This window comes from Narcine bancroftii, chromosome 4, assembly GCF_036971445.1.
Source record: "Narcine bancroftii isolate sNarBan1 chromosome 4, sNarBan1.hap1, whole genome shotgun sequence".
In the NCBI taxonomy this organism is placed as follows: domain Eukaryota; kingdom Metazoa; phylum Chordata; class Chondrichthyes; order Torpediniformes; family Narcinidae; genus Narcine; species Narcine bancroftii.
This window is the reverse complement of record NC_091472.1, coordinates 223816694-223831139: the sequence shown is the minus strand read 5'-3', so window position 1 is coordinate 223831139 and position 14446 is coordinate 223816694. Positions and strand designations below refer to the sequence as shown.

Here is a 14446-nt window from a genome sequence, read left to right as displayed (position 1 = left end):
GAGTGAGGACATGGGCATTGAAAGCATCAGTGTTGCACTAAGCTGGATAATCTGGTGTTCACAGCACAATCCAAGGATTGGATCCCCAGCATGTGCTAAAGAGAATTAAAATGAGAAATTCTAAAACTCTCAGCGCATCAGAGAGAACGTCTGTGAAATGTATCTGTAACTTGCATCCAGTGATCAGGGTGAAGTCAGACTAGATCAGGCTCATGTGCGGGACAATGTTGAGAGTAGGGAAGTGTTGGATCTTTTTAAAAACATCAAGATTGTTAAGTCCTGGAGGAGTCACGTGATGGAGTAGTGGCCGGTCGGGGAACTCCAGCCCTCTCCAGAAAAGTTAAATAAAGACAGTGAAAAAACGAAGGCACAAACACAAAAACCAAAATAAAGTGAAAATAAAGGTGTGGAGAAAATGGCAGCGAAAAAAAAAATCGAAAGCAACGGGAAGAAGAAAGGACGTTGGAAGAAGGTGAAGCCCTTACCTGTCTGAGGAGGCCCGCCGCGGAGAGAGAAGCCCGCTCCCTAAGGTCAGTTGAAGTCCCGAACTCGGAACTACAAAAATGGCTCACGGAGCCAAGCAAAAGTGCGCAACCGCGCATGCGTGACTCCTCGCGCATGCACGATGCGCAAGACAAAAATAACACTGACGGGAGGGGGTACCAGCTGAGGAGTCGATCTCCACAGCTGAGAATGACAGCCACAACAAAACAGCAAGAGGAAAACACAGAAAATAACAAGAGAAGAAAGAAGAGAGTAAAAAGAAATCAAAGAAACAACAGATGACCAACCCAGAGGAAGAAGACCAGCAGCAAGACACTTCTAATAAAATAAGAAGACCAAAAATACCCAACAAAATAAAACAAACAAACCAACAAGAAAACCAGAAGAGACAGAGGCAAAGGACACAGATCCTGGAATGAACTCAGAAGAAGAAGAGGAAGAACACAGAGAAATGGAAGATGAAGGGAAGGGCAAGACAATAGATATTTTTTTTTAAACAATATATGGAATCAGTAAAAGAATGGCAGTCACAAGAATTCAGTGAAATAAAAAGAAGAGTAAAAAGTACAGAAGAAAAAATGAATAGATTAGAGATGATCATGTCAGAAATAGGAAAAAGAGTGGTCAAGGTGGAAGAACGATAAACAGCCATAGAAATGGAAGTAGAGGACTTAAAAGAGAAATTAGAAGAATCTGATAAAAAAGTTAAAGAGACACAAGAACTGTTAGCTCAGAAGATAGATATAATGGAAAATTATAGTAGAAGAAACAATATAAAGATAGTGGGCCTTAAGGAAGATGAAGAAGGCAAGAATATGAGAGAATTTATAAAAGAATGGATCCCCAGGGTCTTAGGAAGACCAGAAAAACAGGAAGAAATGGAAATAGAAAGGGCACACAGAACATTAGCCCCTAAACCACAACCACAACAAAAACCAAGATCCATTCTAGTAAAATTCTTAAGATATACAACAAGAGAAAATATATTGGAGAAAGCAATGAAGAAAATAAGAGAAGACAAAAAACCACTGGAATACAAAGGTCAAAAATTTTTTTTCTATCCAGATATAAGTTTTGAACTCCTGAAGAAGAGGAAGGAGTTTAATGCAGCAAAAACGATCCTATGGAAAAAAGGATATAAATTTATGCTAAAGTATCCAGCGGTACTTAAAATAGTTATTCCAGGGCAGCAAAACAGACTATTCTTGGATCCGGTAGAAGCAAGAAAATTTGCAGAACAACTACAAAACAGACAGAGAGAGGAAGATATGTAACGAGAACAAAAATGACCACAAACTATATGTATGTGTGTATGTAGGTATATATATATATATATATATATATATATATATATAAATATATAAAATAGAATATAGGTAAGAACTAAGAAGGGAAAGAAAGGGAAGAAAGGAAGTATGGGGGGAATTAAGAGAGTGACCTTTGTTGTATATGAAAATTAAAATCTTTTCTGGGGGGGCTGGGTGGGGAAGAGTTACGGTCACTGCGAAATCAGTTGACACTTGCGAGTGAATTCGCAAATCCAAATGGAGAGGGAAGATGTGGTTGCCCGACAAGGGATAAAGGGCAACTCAGGAAGGGGAAGGGATAGTGGGGTTAAAGAAATTTTAGATAGGAGAATAAGGGAAATGTTTGATGTTTTAGAAATGTTGTCTTATAAAGTGTTCAAAAAAAGAAAGCAGAAATGGATAAGAAGGAAAGGTGATGATGAGGAAACGGAAAGGAAAGATAAACAAAGTATGAAATGGCTATGTTGAACTATATGACTTTAAATATTAATGGAATACATACCCAAATCAAAAGGAAGAAACCGCTAAATTTACTGAAAAAAGAAAAAATTGATATAGCATTCGTGCAAGAAACACACTTAACTGAAGTGGAGCACAAGAAATTAAAGAGAGATTGGATAGGACATGTAACAGCAGCGTCATATAATTCAAAAGCTAGAGGAGTAGCTATATTAATCAGTAAAAATGTACCAATTAAAATAGAAGAGAAAATAATAGATCCAGCAGGGAGATATGTAATGATAAAATGTCAGATATATTCAGAGTTTTGGAATTTACTCAATGTATATTCACCTAACGAAGAAGATCAAAAATTTATGCAAGATATTTTTTTGAAGATAGCAGACACGCAAGGGAACATACTAATAGGAGGGGATTTCAACCTTAATTTGGATTCAAACATGGATAAAACTGGGGAAAAAAATTAACAGAAAGAACAAAGTAACCAAATTTATAATTAAATCGATGCAAGAAATGCAACTTTTGGATATATGGAGGAAACAACACCCAAAGGAAAAGGAATATTCATATTATTTGGGTAGACATAAAAACATACTCAAGAATAGACCTATTCCTGTTATCAGCTCGCATGCAAGACAGAGTTAGGAAAACAGAATATAAAGCTAGACTATTATCAGACCACTCACCCCTGATATTGACAATAGAGTTAGAGGACATTCCTCCAAGACTGTATAGATGGAGATTAAACTCCATGCTACTTAAAAGGCAGGATTTTAGAGAATTAATTGAAAGACAAATTAAAATGTACTTTGAAATAAATACAGAATCAGTGAAAGATAAGTTTATACTATGGGACGCAATGATAGCGTTCATCAGGAGGGCAAATAATAAGTTATGTAACCAAGATGAAGGACTACAATCAGGAAACAGAGCAGTTGGAAAGGGAAATAGCAAATATAGAAAAAGAATTAGCAATGAAGGAAGACACAACTAAAAGAAGAGAATTGGCAGATAAAAAAATCAAATATGAAACACTACAAACATAAAAGGTGGAGAAGAACATAATGAAGACAAAACAGAAATATTATGAACTAGGAGAAAAATGCACAAAATTCTAGCATGGCAGCTTAAGACAGAACAAACTAAGAGAATAGTATTGGCATCAAGGAAAAAAGACAAACAAATCACATATAATCCAACGGAGATTAATGAAAACTTCAGAGAATTCTACGAACAATTATACCAAACTGAACGAAGGGAAAGAAGACAGAATAGATGAATTTTTAACTAAAATTGAACTACCGAAATTACAAACAGAGGAACAAAATAAATTAACAGAACCATTTGAAATAGTAGAAATACAAGAGATAATAAAAAAACTACCGAATAATAAAACACCAGGAGAGAATGGATTCCCAATAGAATTTTATAAAACATTTAAAGATTTATTAATTCCTCCCTTCCTGGAAGTAATCAACCAGATTGATAAAACACAAAGCTTACCAGATTCATGCAAAACAGCAATAATTACAGTAATACCAAAGACAGGGAAAGATCCACTCGCACCAACGTCATATAGACCAATATCTTTACTTAACACAGATTATAAGATAATAGCTAAACTATTAGCAAACAGATTAGCCGACTATGTACAAAAAATAGTAAGTCTAGACCAAACTGGATTTATTAAAAAAAGACGAACAACAGACAATATTTGTAAATTTATTAACTTAATTCATGCAGTAGAAGGAAATAAAGCTCTAACAGTTGCGGTTGCTTTAGACGCAGAGAAGGCCTTTGACAGAGTAGAATGGAATTGTTTATTCAAAGTACTACAAAAATTCAGCTTACCAGAGAAATATATTAATTGGATTAAAGCATTATATAAGGGGCCATTGGCGAAAGTGACAGTAAATGGATATATATCAAAACAATTTAACTTAAGCAGATCAACAAGGCAGGGATGCCCACTATCGCCCTTATTGTTCGCGTTAGCAATAGAACCACTAGCAGAACTGATAAGAACAGAAAATAAAATAAAAGGGATAAAAATAAAAGACAAGGAATATAAAATCAGTTTATTTGCAGATAACATTATAGTATACTTAACAGAACCAGAAATATCAATAAAAGAATTACATAAGAAATTGAAGGAATATGGAGAAGTGTTGGGATACAAGATTAACGCAAATAAAAGTGAAGTAATGCCAATGAATAATGCGGATTTCTCAAAATTTAAGAAAGATTCACCATTCAGATGGCAAATGCAAGCAATGCGATACCTAGGTATACAAATAAATAAAAACCTCGGCCATCTATATAAACTCAATTATTATCCACTAATGAAAAAATTACAGGATGACTTAGAGCATTGGAAAGACTTACCACTAACACTAATAGGAAGGATAAACTGTATTAAAATGAACATTTTCCCAAGGATACAATACCTATTTCAGGCATTGCCAATACACTTGACAGAGAAATTCTTCAAGGGGTTAAAGAAAATAATAAGGATATTTTTATGGAAAGGGGGGAAACCGAGGGTAGCACTAGATAAATTAACAGAATGGTATAAACAAGGAGGCTTACGACTGCCAAACTTTAAAAATTATTATAGAGCCGCACAATTAAGATACCTATCAGATTTTTATCAAACAAGGGAAAAGCCAGATTGGACTAGATTAGAACTAGATAAAATAGGGGAGAAGATACTTGAACATATATTATATAAATGGGATGAAAAATTGGTACAACGTAGGAATTCTCCAGTATTACATCATCTGCTCAATATTTGGAAGAAGATTCATGTAGAAAGGAATAAAACAAATTACCAACTACCAAAACTAATACTGATGCAAAATCAGCTAATCCCTTTTACAATAGATAACCTTTCCTTTGGAGAATGAGAGAAAAAAGGGATCAAAAGAATAGAAAATTGCTTTTCGGGTAATAAATTATTATCCTTTGAACAAATGAAGGATAAATATAATATAACTCACAATACAGTGTTGGCATACTACCAACTGAAATCCTACTTGAAGGATAAATTGGGAAGCAGTCTGAGGTTACCAAAGGGAAGTAATTTTGAATATGTGATTACAGACACAATGATAATCAAGAAATTTGTAACAAACATGTATATTAAACTACAAGAAAAGGAGAATGAGGAAACAAATGGTAAAACTAAACAAAAATGGGAACAAGATCTAAACATAAAGATAAAGAAGGAAACATGGGAGAAGTTATGCTCAGGAACTATGAGAAATACAATAAATACAAGGTTACGTATGATACAATATAACTGGATACACAGGCTATACATTACACCTCAAAAGTTAAATAAATGGGACCCAACAGTATCTGACAGATGTTTTTGCTGTAAAAAGGAAATGGGAACAACAATTCATGCAATCTGGACATGTGAGAAAGTGAAAAAATTTTGGAAAGATCTAAACCAGATATTAAATAAAATCACAAAAAGCAATATACCAAAAAACCCAGAGATCTTCCTCCTAAATAACATAAAAAACAAAGAATTTGGACTTGATTTGGATGGTGCACAAAAAAGATTCATTATGATAGCCCTAGCTGTAGCAAATAAATGTATTATGTCAGCCTGGAAATTAGAAGATAACTTGAGAATACAACAATGGTATATAGAAATGAATAAATGTATTCCATTAGAAAAAATAACATATAAATTAAGAAATAATATTACAATATTTGAACAAGTATGGGAGCCATACATGAAACATAATAGAGAAAACCTACCGGGTCATCTACCACCTAAATGACAGAAGGAGAAGAGAATGAAAAGAACTGATTCAGTGGAATTTCTTGTTTTTTTTTTATTGACTGACAACATTGTTTGACGGGTTTAATGTATCCTATTTTCTGAACTTTAAATAAATGGGAGGGGAGGTAGGAAGGGAGGGAGGGAAGGGGGGGGGGGAGAAAACAACACTGTATATGTTCAAGAGGGAAAATGTATGTATCTTGATCAATGTGGTTTATAGTGTGAAAAATAAAAAATTTTTAAAAAAGATTGTTAAGTCCCCGGGGCCAGACATGATATACCCCAGATTGTCGTGGGAAGGGAGAAGATTTAGCTGGGGGTTTGGCAATGTTTTTTTGAGGCCTCCTTGACCACAGGGGAAGTGCTTGGAGATTGGAGAATGGCAAATGTGGTCCCAATGTTTAAAAAAGGAGAATCCTTGGAATTATAGTCTGGGGAGTCTTACATCAATGGTGTGCAAACCATTGAAGAGGATTCTTAAAGACAGAATTTATGAGCATTTGGAGAGGTACAGTCTATTCAGCAATAGTCAGCATGGCTTTGTGAAGGGAAGGTTGTACCTCATGAGCCTAATTGAGTTTATTGAGGTGGAAACAAAAGAAATTGATGAAGGAGTCATGAAGCATGGGATCCATGGAACCTTACATGTGGATAAAAAAATTGGCTTGCATATAGAAAGCAGAGAGTAGTAGTGGACAAAAAGTATTCTGCCTGGACGTCAGTGATTAGTGGAGTACCGCAAGGATATGTTCTGGGTCCCCTGCTCTTTGTAATTTTTACAAATGACCTGGATGAAGAAGCAAGATGGGTCAGTAGGTATGTGGATGACATGAAGGTTGGAGGAGATGTGGATGGGGCTGAAGATCATTATAAGAAACAAAGGATATAGACAGGATGCCTAGTTGGATGGAAAAGTGGCAAATGGAGTTCAATCTGGATAAGTGTGAGGTGATCTATTTTGGAAAATCAAACCAGAAAGCTGAGTGCAGGTTTAATGGTCAGATATAGGAACAGTGTGTAGAAACAAATAGACCTTGGGGTCTAAGTCCAAATATCTCAAGGATAGTTAAGAAGGCCTATGGGATGCTGGGCTTCATTAATAGGGAAATTGAGTTCAAGAGTCGAGAGATCATGTTCCAACTCTACAAATTTCTGGTGAGACCACACTGGGTATTGTGTTCACTTCAGATCACCTCATTATGGGAAGGATGCGGAAGCCATGGAGAGGGGGCAGAGAAGAACTACCAGGATACTGCCTGGATTGGAAACTCAGTCTCATGAGGCAAGTTTAGAAGGGCTAGGATTTTTCTTTTTGGACCATAGAGGTCTGCAAGGTTCTGAGAGTCATAGATAGATAGAATGGGCAGCCAGTGCCTTTTTCCCAGGGCAGGAATAACAAACGCCAGAAGACATCTGTACAAAGTGAAGGGAGAAAAGTTAAGGAGAAACATCAGAGGTACGTTTTTTTTACATAGAAAGATGTGGGTGCCTCAAATGGCTTGTATGGGATGGTGGTGAAGCCTGAAACATTAGGGCCATTTAAGAGACTTTTAGACAACATGTAAATGAACGAAAAATAGAGGGTTATGTCATAGGAAGGATTTAGCTTTTTTTAGGGAGGAATATATAGGTCAGCACAACATTGAGGGCTGTACTGTGTGTACTATGTTAACTTCTCAGGGCATTCTGGATCCTGGAGAGATATTCCCCAAGAAAATGAAACTAATTTTAAACACAAAGATGCTGAACATGTTGAAGAAACTGATGGAGAATGCTTTTCAGGTGAGAGTTAAACTTTGTAGAATTAATTGTCGACAGAATATAATGTCACAACCCCATGTGAGGTTTATGCAATGCAGATTCAGCCCACCAGGTTAATGCAGCCTGTTGCCAGAACCACTTCAGTCTGCTGAAGTATCACAAGCTATTTCCAAACTAAATTTAGAGTCTTCTGATCACAGAGGTGATGGACAAATCACTTTATTGAGCACCTCAGCTCTGTGCTCTACAATAGTGTGGATCTCCCAGTGGCCACCCATTTCAATTCTCCATCCCCTTCCCTTGCCAACATGTTTGTCCATGGCCTCATGTACTGCCAGACTGAGATCACCCATAAATTGGGGGAACAGTACCTCATCTTCCAACTGGGAAACTTCCAACCAAATGGCATTAATATCGACTTTATTAAACCTCCCCCCCTCCGCCCCTCCACCTTCCCCAAAAGTGTCTCCATTCCCTGTCTCCTTTCACACAGACATGATAAATTCTTACCTCATCCTTTATCATATCCAATTAACACCAATGGTTGGCCTGGATTCCTCCCCCCTTGTTTGAATTCTAAGACTTTTTGTTTGTGGCTTATTCCGCTTATTCCTTGAAGGGCTCAAGGCTGAAACATCAGCAATAAACCTTTGTCTCCTATGGACGATGAAAGGACCAGCTGAGTTTCTCCAGTATTTTGGTCTGTTTTTACCACAATCATAGCATCTGCAGACTTGAGTGTTTCACGATGCACAAAGCAAGGCTACAATCTAAGGCTGTGTTGAAAAATCAACATTTCCAGAGTAGTAATTCTCCGACCAAGTGAAATGGTGATTGGTACTCTTCCAGGCAGAGCTAATGTGGAGGTATATGCCTGCTGAAAGCACAACACAGGGATGCATGCATCAAGAAACTCAGGCAGGGGACAAACCCCAGTGGAACAAGTCAAACCTATGCAGTCCAACCACATCTAGTCATGACTATGAATCAGGATTTATTATCAAGAGCAATTATTAAATTTGATGTTTTACAGCAGCTTCTTAGTGCAAACCTGCATATTTTCACCATCTTACAGCATTACCATGCAAAAAATAATAATAACAAAACAGTGCACAAAAAGTAAGGCAGCGTCTGGTTCATTGATCATTCAGGAATCTGATGGCAGCCAGGAAGAATCTGTCCTTGTGCCGCTGAGTGCTCGACTTGAGGCTCCTGTACCTTTTCCCCGATGGTAGCAGAGTGAAGGGGGCATGGCCTAGGTGGTGGGGGTCTCTGAGGATAGAGGTTGCTTTTTAAAGACACCACCTCATACAGATGTCCGCGATGGAGTGAAGTCGGGTGCCTATGGTGTCGCAGGCCGAGTTAACAAGCCTCTGGAGTTTATTCTTGACCTGAGATTTGGCGCCTCCATACCAGGCAGTGATGTAACCAGCCAGAATGCTCTCCACAATACACTTGTAGAAATCTACAAGAGTCTTCGGTGCCTTATCGAATCGCCTCCGACACCTCACATCGTATAGCTGCAGGAAACCTTCTTTGTGATTGCATCCACATGGAAGCTCCAGGACAGATACTCGGAGATGTTGACATACTGGAATTTGAAGTTCTTGACCTTCTCCACTACTGAGCCCTCGATAAGGACTGGGTCATGTTCCCCTGGCTTCCTTCTGAATACCACTATCATGTCCTTGGTTTTGCTGACATTGAGCACAAGGTTGTTGTTGTTACACCATTCAACAAGCTGATCCATCACCCTCCTGTATGCTTCCTCATTGCCATTTGTGATTCTGCCGACAACTGTGATGTAATTGGCAAACTTGTAGATTCCATTGGAATTGTGCCTGGTCACACTGTCGTGGGTGAAGAACGAGAAGAGCAGTGGGCTAAGCACATATCCTTGGAGTGTGCTTGTGTTGAAGATCAGTGAGGAGGAAACATTGTTTCCAATTCATACTTACTGTGGTCTTCCAATGAGGAAGTCAAGGTTCGAGTTGCAGAGGGGGATACAGAGGCCTAGAGTTTGTAGCTTCTTGACCAGCAATGAAGGAGTAATGGTATTGAAGGCCAAGCTGTAGTCTATGAACAGAAAACATATGTATGAATTACTGTTATCGAGGTGATCCAGAGCTGAGTGGAGAGCCAGCGATATTACATCTGCTGTGGAGGGATTGACATCATAGGCAAATTGCAGTGGGCCCAGATCTTTACTTAGGTACGTGTTAATTCTGATCATGACCAGCCTCTTGAACCATTTCAGCACAGTAGAAGTTAGTGCTATTGGGCAGTAGTAATTGAGACAGCCCACGCAACTCTTCTTGGGTACCGGGATGACTGATGCCCTCTTCATGGACAATTCAACAGCTATTGGGAGGAAGAGACTCCCAGAGCATCTCCATCCTCAACGATAGCTGAGCCCTCCAGTGGAGGCTAGCTTCCATTTGTCTTCCTCATTGTGTGCCAATACTAAATTTGCTTCAAACTGTGCTATTTAATAGTTCAGTCCATTCAAATTCTTCCAAAGTTTGTAACCAGTCTTTTTCCTGCATTAAATTGTTGTGGAATAGGTTTGGATAGATCAGCACAACATTGTGGGCTGAAGGGCCTATACTGTGCAGAAATGATCTATGTTCTTATTATTCTTGATCTTCCAACTCATTACCAATGCACCTACCCTTTGCACATCCCCTATCTATCTACAAAGGGGTATTGCCTCACATGTCTCAGTGTTACATTTTGCCTGCCTATCTGTCAGCTGATTGCATCCTCTGGGAATGTTAGTCAGTATCCTTATGATCCAATCGAGTAGAGTCATCTGCAAACTTTAATTTTCTGCCCTGCATTAGCTGGTGTCTGGGCATGGATCTGTGGAGCGAACTGCCTTCTGCCAGCCAGGAGGTCACGTTGCCATGTCTCTAGGTTTTCTACCCTTGGGTGAACTTCTTCAAGGATGCTGCCACTAACCTTTTATTGCCCCTCAATTAACTCACCTGTGATGGATTTTGTAAGACATCCTCTGAGCATTGATTAGACTTTCTTCATAAATCTACTTTAGTTACCTTGTTACAATATTCAGGAAGGTTAGTCAATATTCAGGAAGGTTCGCTCTCTCTTATCCACTTCATTTTCTTCAAGTTCACATCGAACCAACTCATGTGGCTTGAAGGACATTAGACTTTTCAGTTCCTTTGTTATCCCCTCAATTTCTGTTCAGAATTTTACTCTGCCTCTCAGCATCAATACCTACTTGACCCCAAATGAGATTCGCCTACCCCCTGACCACCTGATACCAATGTTCATGTCTTTGCAAGTGGTTGCAGATGTTAATGCTGGGCAGAGTAGCCAAATGGAATTCCAATGGGCTTCGTTGTTTGTTTCAGGTTTACACAGGCTACGTGGATGACCCAAGAAACACAGATAATGCGTGGATCGAAACTCAGGCCCTCAACTTTCACCTGGATGAAGACAATCCATTCACAAATGTGAGGGTTTTAATATTTTAATAATGAGTTGCTCCTAAGTTGTGGGATTGAGTGTCTGGAGTCATTGGCTGCAGCGGTCTTTCCCATTAGGGGACGTGGCAGGTTAATTGTTCTTTGAAGACATTAAATTGTGGTACAGGGCAACTCGCAGCAAAGTGGTCCAACCTCCACTTGTATTGTGCCCACCAGGCCAACAAGAGATGGCCACTTTATGACAGGCTAGAGAGGAGCGACCTCTCCTGGGACAGACCACAGAGTTGCTGTCAGGGTTAAAGCAGCATGGGCTACAGTCTCTGCCCTCAGCACTAACTGGCACAGTCTGCAGAGACTGTAGGCAATCCTTGGGTGGTTTGAAGCTCATCCTCTTGCCCATATCTCCTTCTCGTCAATAGATGCTCACCAGTCGTGGCGGCTCAGGAGCGAGCAGGTCGATCAACCTCCCCTTCTTCCAGCAAGGCTCAGTGCTGGAGATCGCAGTGAAGTGGCAGGTTGTGGAGCAGGGGGAGCCGTTGTGTGTGCTCTACAAGGACTACCTCCAAATTGTGGCAGAGAAACGAGGTGCCCATTTCTGAGCCTCTTCGCCTTGAAGCTGGACCCAACCAAGAACAACTGAGCATGAGCAGTGGGAGTACAACATATCTATTGAATATTGGCAAAACAACCAGATGAGGGGAATGTGGATGGGCCTTGCATTCAGCATCGGTTACTATGAGAAAACGTACCCAGGTAAAGAATCCTTTTAAGAACTGACACCTCTCCAACCCCCACGATGAGGAGAAGAGGATGTAATCATTAACTCTGCTGTTTCCCAAATTTTCACAGTATTCAGGGAAGTTATAATCTATTTTGAATATTGTATAATATTTCACACTGCTCAATGTAAAGAGAAGCCAGTAGCTTAACCTGAAATGTAAAAAAAGCAAATGCCAGAAACCTAAATCAAAACCATAAGACACTGAAAATACTCCACAGTTCAGGCTTTGTCTGTGGGAAGAGAAGTAGGGTCAGTGTTTCGGATCTCAAAGTGCCCTCAATCTTAAACCTTGCCTCAGTTTCTCTTCCCACTCATGCAGGCTGGCCTACTGAATATTTCCAGCATTTTTTGTCTCTGGCCATTGAAGTGTGCTGTGGTAACGCACCAGATGGTGACACTACCAGTACTGATCAAATCAATGCTTAATGAAGCTCTAGAACAGATTCTTGTGCTTAATGCTGACAGGTGATTGTGAAAAGCCTTCAGGTCTAGATTAATGGGTAAAAGCCCTTCAGAGATGAACATTGACTACTAATGATCAAAGGTTTTAATGGTAAACATCGATGGATAATTATCCAAGGCTTTTAATAGTAAATATTGAGATATTTAATATTCACTGTCATGGAAAATATGTCTGCTCCCAAATCTGTAACTTTTACTCTCCTGAACATTGTTATTGATTTATAATCAAGCTAAATACTTCCAAGTAAAAAATAATTTTATATGAATACTTTTATGAATGGCAATAAACTTTCTCTGCCTGAGAATATTGCTATTTAATTCTTTGTGTCCCAAATTATGGGCTAGGATACCTGCAGTGGCATTTGTAATATTCATTAGTTGAACAGATTCACAGGCCGGGAAGTTCGAGTGGCAGTAGCCCTCGTCTCTTCTGGCTCAGTACTCAGACCGGGCTGTGGCGGAGTTCCACCTAAAAGTGGTAACCTGTGTCACCACAACCTCAAGGACACACCTTAAGGAGTTAGGGTTGCTGTCTCCATTAGTCAAAATCTTTTGTGCAGAACCCATTGGTGATGGGCACTGACCAGGCATCACCCATCAGTGATGGGCACCGGCTGAGCATTAGCCGATGGTAACGCAGTGAATGGGTATTACGTGACAGTAATATGTGTCACCACAACCTCGAAAATGTTAGCTTCCACAGTACCCCTTGAAGTGGCTTCCTGGACACACCTTGATGGGATGGCTGTCTCCATCAGTCAAAATCCTTTGTGCAGTAACCGGGGATTGGCCCACAGTGATGGGCCATGACTGGGGATTAGCCCACAGCGATGGACGATGACCAGGCATTACCGACTGGAATGGGCAATGACTGGGCATTTCCTGACGGTGATGGGAAGTGACTGAGGATTGGTCTAGGGGGATGGGCAGTGACCGGCTATTAGCCCATGTGACAGACAATGACTGGACATTACCTGATAGTTATGGACAGTGACTGTGTATTATGTGATGGTGACAGGCAGTGATCAGGCATTACCTGACAGTGGTGGGCAGTGACCAATCTGATTGAATTTTTTGAAGAGGTGACTAGGAATGTGGATGAGGATAGCACAGTGGATGTTGTCTATATGGACTTCAGTAAGGCCTTCGATAAGGTACCACATGGAAGGTTAGTTAGGAAGGTGCAGTCTTTAGGTATAAATTTTAAGATAGTCAAATGGATTGAACATTGGCTGAAAGGGAGAGGCCAGAGAGTGGTAGTGGATAATTGTCTGTCAGGTTGGAGGCCGGTGACCAGTGGTGTGCCTCAAGGATCTGTATTGGGCCCATTGTTGTTCGTTATATACATTAATGATCTAGATGATGGGGTGGTGAATTGGATTAGTAAATATGCAGACAATACTAAGATAGGTGGAATAGTGGATAATGAAGAAGGTTTTCAAGGATTGCAGAGGGATTTGGGCTGCTTAGAAAAGTGGGCTGAAAAATGGCAGATGGAATTTAATGCTGATAAGTGTGAGGTGCTTCATTTTGGTAAGAAGAATCAGAATAGGACATACGTGGTAAATGGGAGAGCATTGAGGAATACAGAAGAGCAGAAAGATTTAGGAGTAACGGTACATCGTTCCCTGAAGGTAGAAACTCACGTGAATAGGGTGGTGAAGAAGGCTTTTAGTATGCTGGCCTTTATCAATCATTGCATGGAATATAGGAGTTGGGAGGTGATGTTGAGATTGTATAAGACGTTGGTGCGGCCTAATTTGGAGTTCTGTGTGCAGTTCTGGTCGCCTAATTATAGGAAGGATATAAACAGAGTGGAGAGAGTGCAGAGAAGGTTTACCAGAATGTTACCTGGGTTTAAGCATCTAGAGTATAGGGAGAGATTGGACAGATTAGGTCTTTATTCTTTGGAGCGTAGAAGGTT

At 39.7% G+C, this 14446-nt stretch overlaps 1 protein-coding gene across 2 annotated transcripts in view; it reads left to right on the top strand.

The window, feature by feature from the left end:
* trpm2 (transient receptor potential cation channel, subfamily M, member 2) overlaps positions 1 to 12827 on the top strand; it is a 166324-nt gene extending 153497 nt beyond the window's left edge. For both annotated transcript variants that reach the window (XM_069934075.1, XM_069934074.1), the window contains 3 exons: positions 7747 to 7848; positions 11205 to 11306; positions 11699 to 12827. In XM_069934075.1, the coding sequence (XP_069790176.1) occupies positions 7747 to 7848; positions 11205 to 11306; positions 11699 to 11878 (384 nt within the window). In that variant the 3' untranslated portion in view covers positions 11879 to 12827. The remainder of the gene's footprint in view (positions 1 to 7746; positions 7849 to 11204; positions 11307 to 11698) is intronic.
* The last annotated feature ends 1619 nt before the right edge of the window (positions 12828 to 14446 follow it).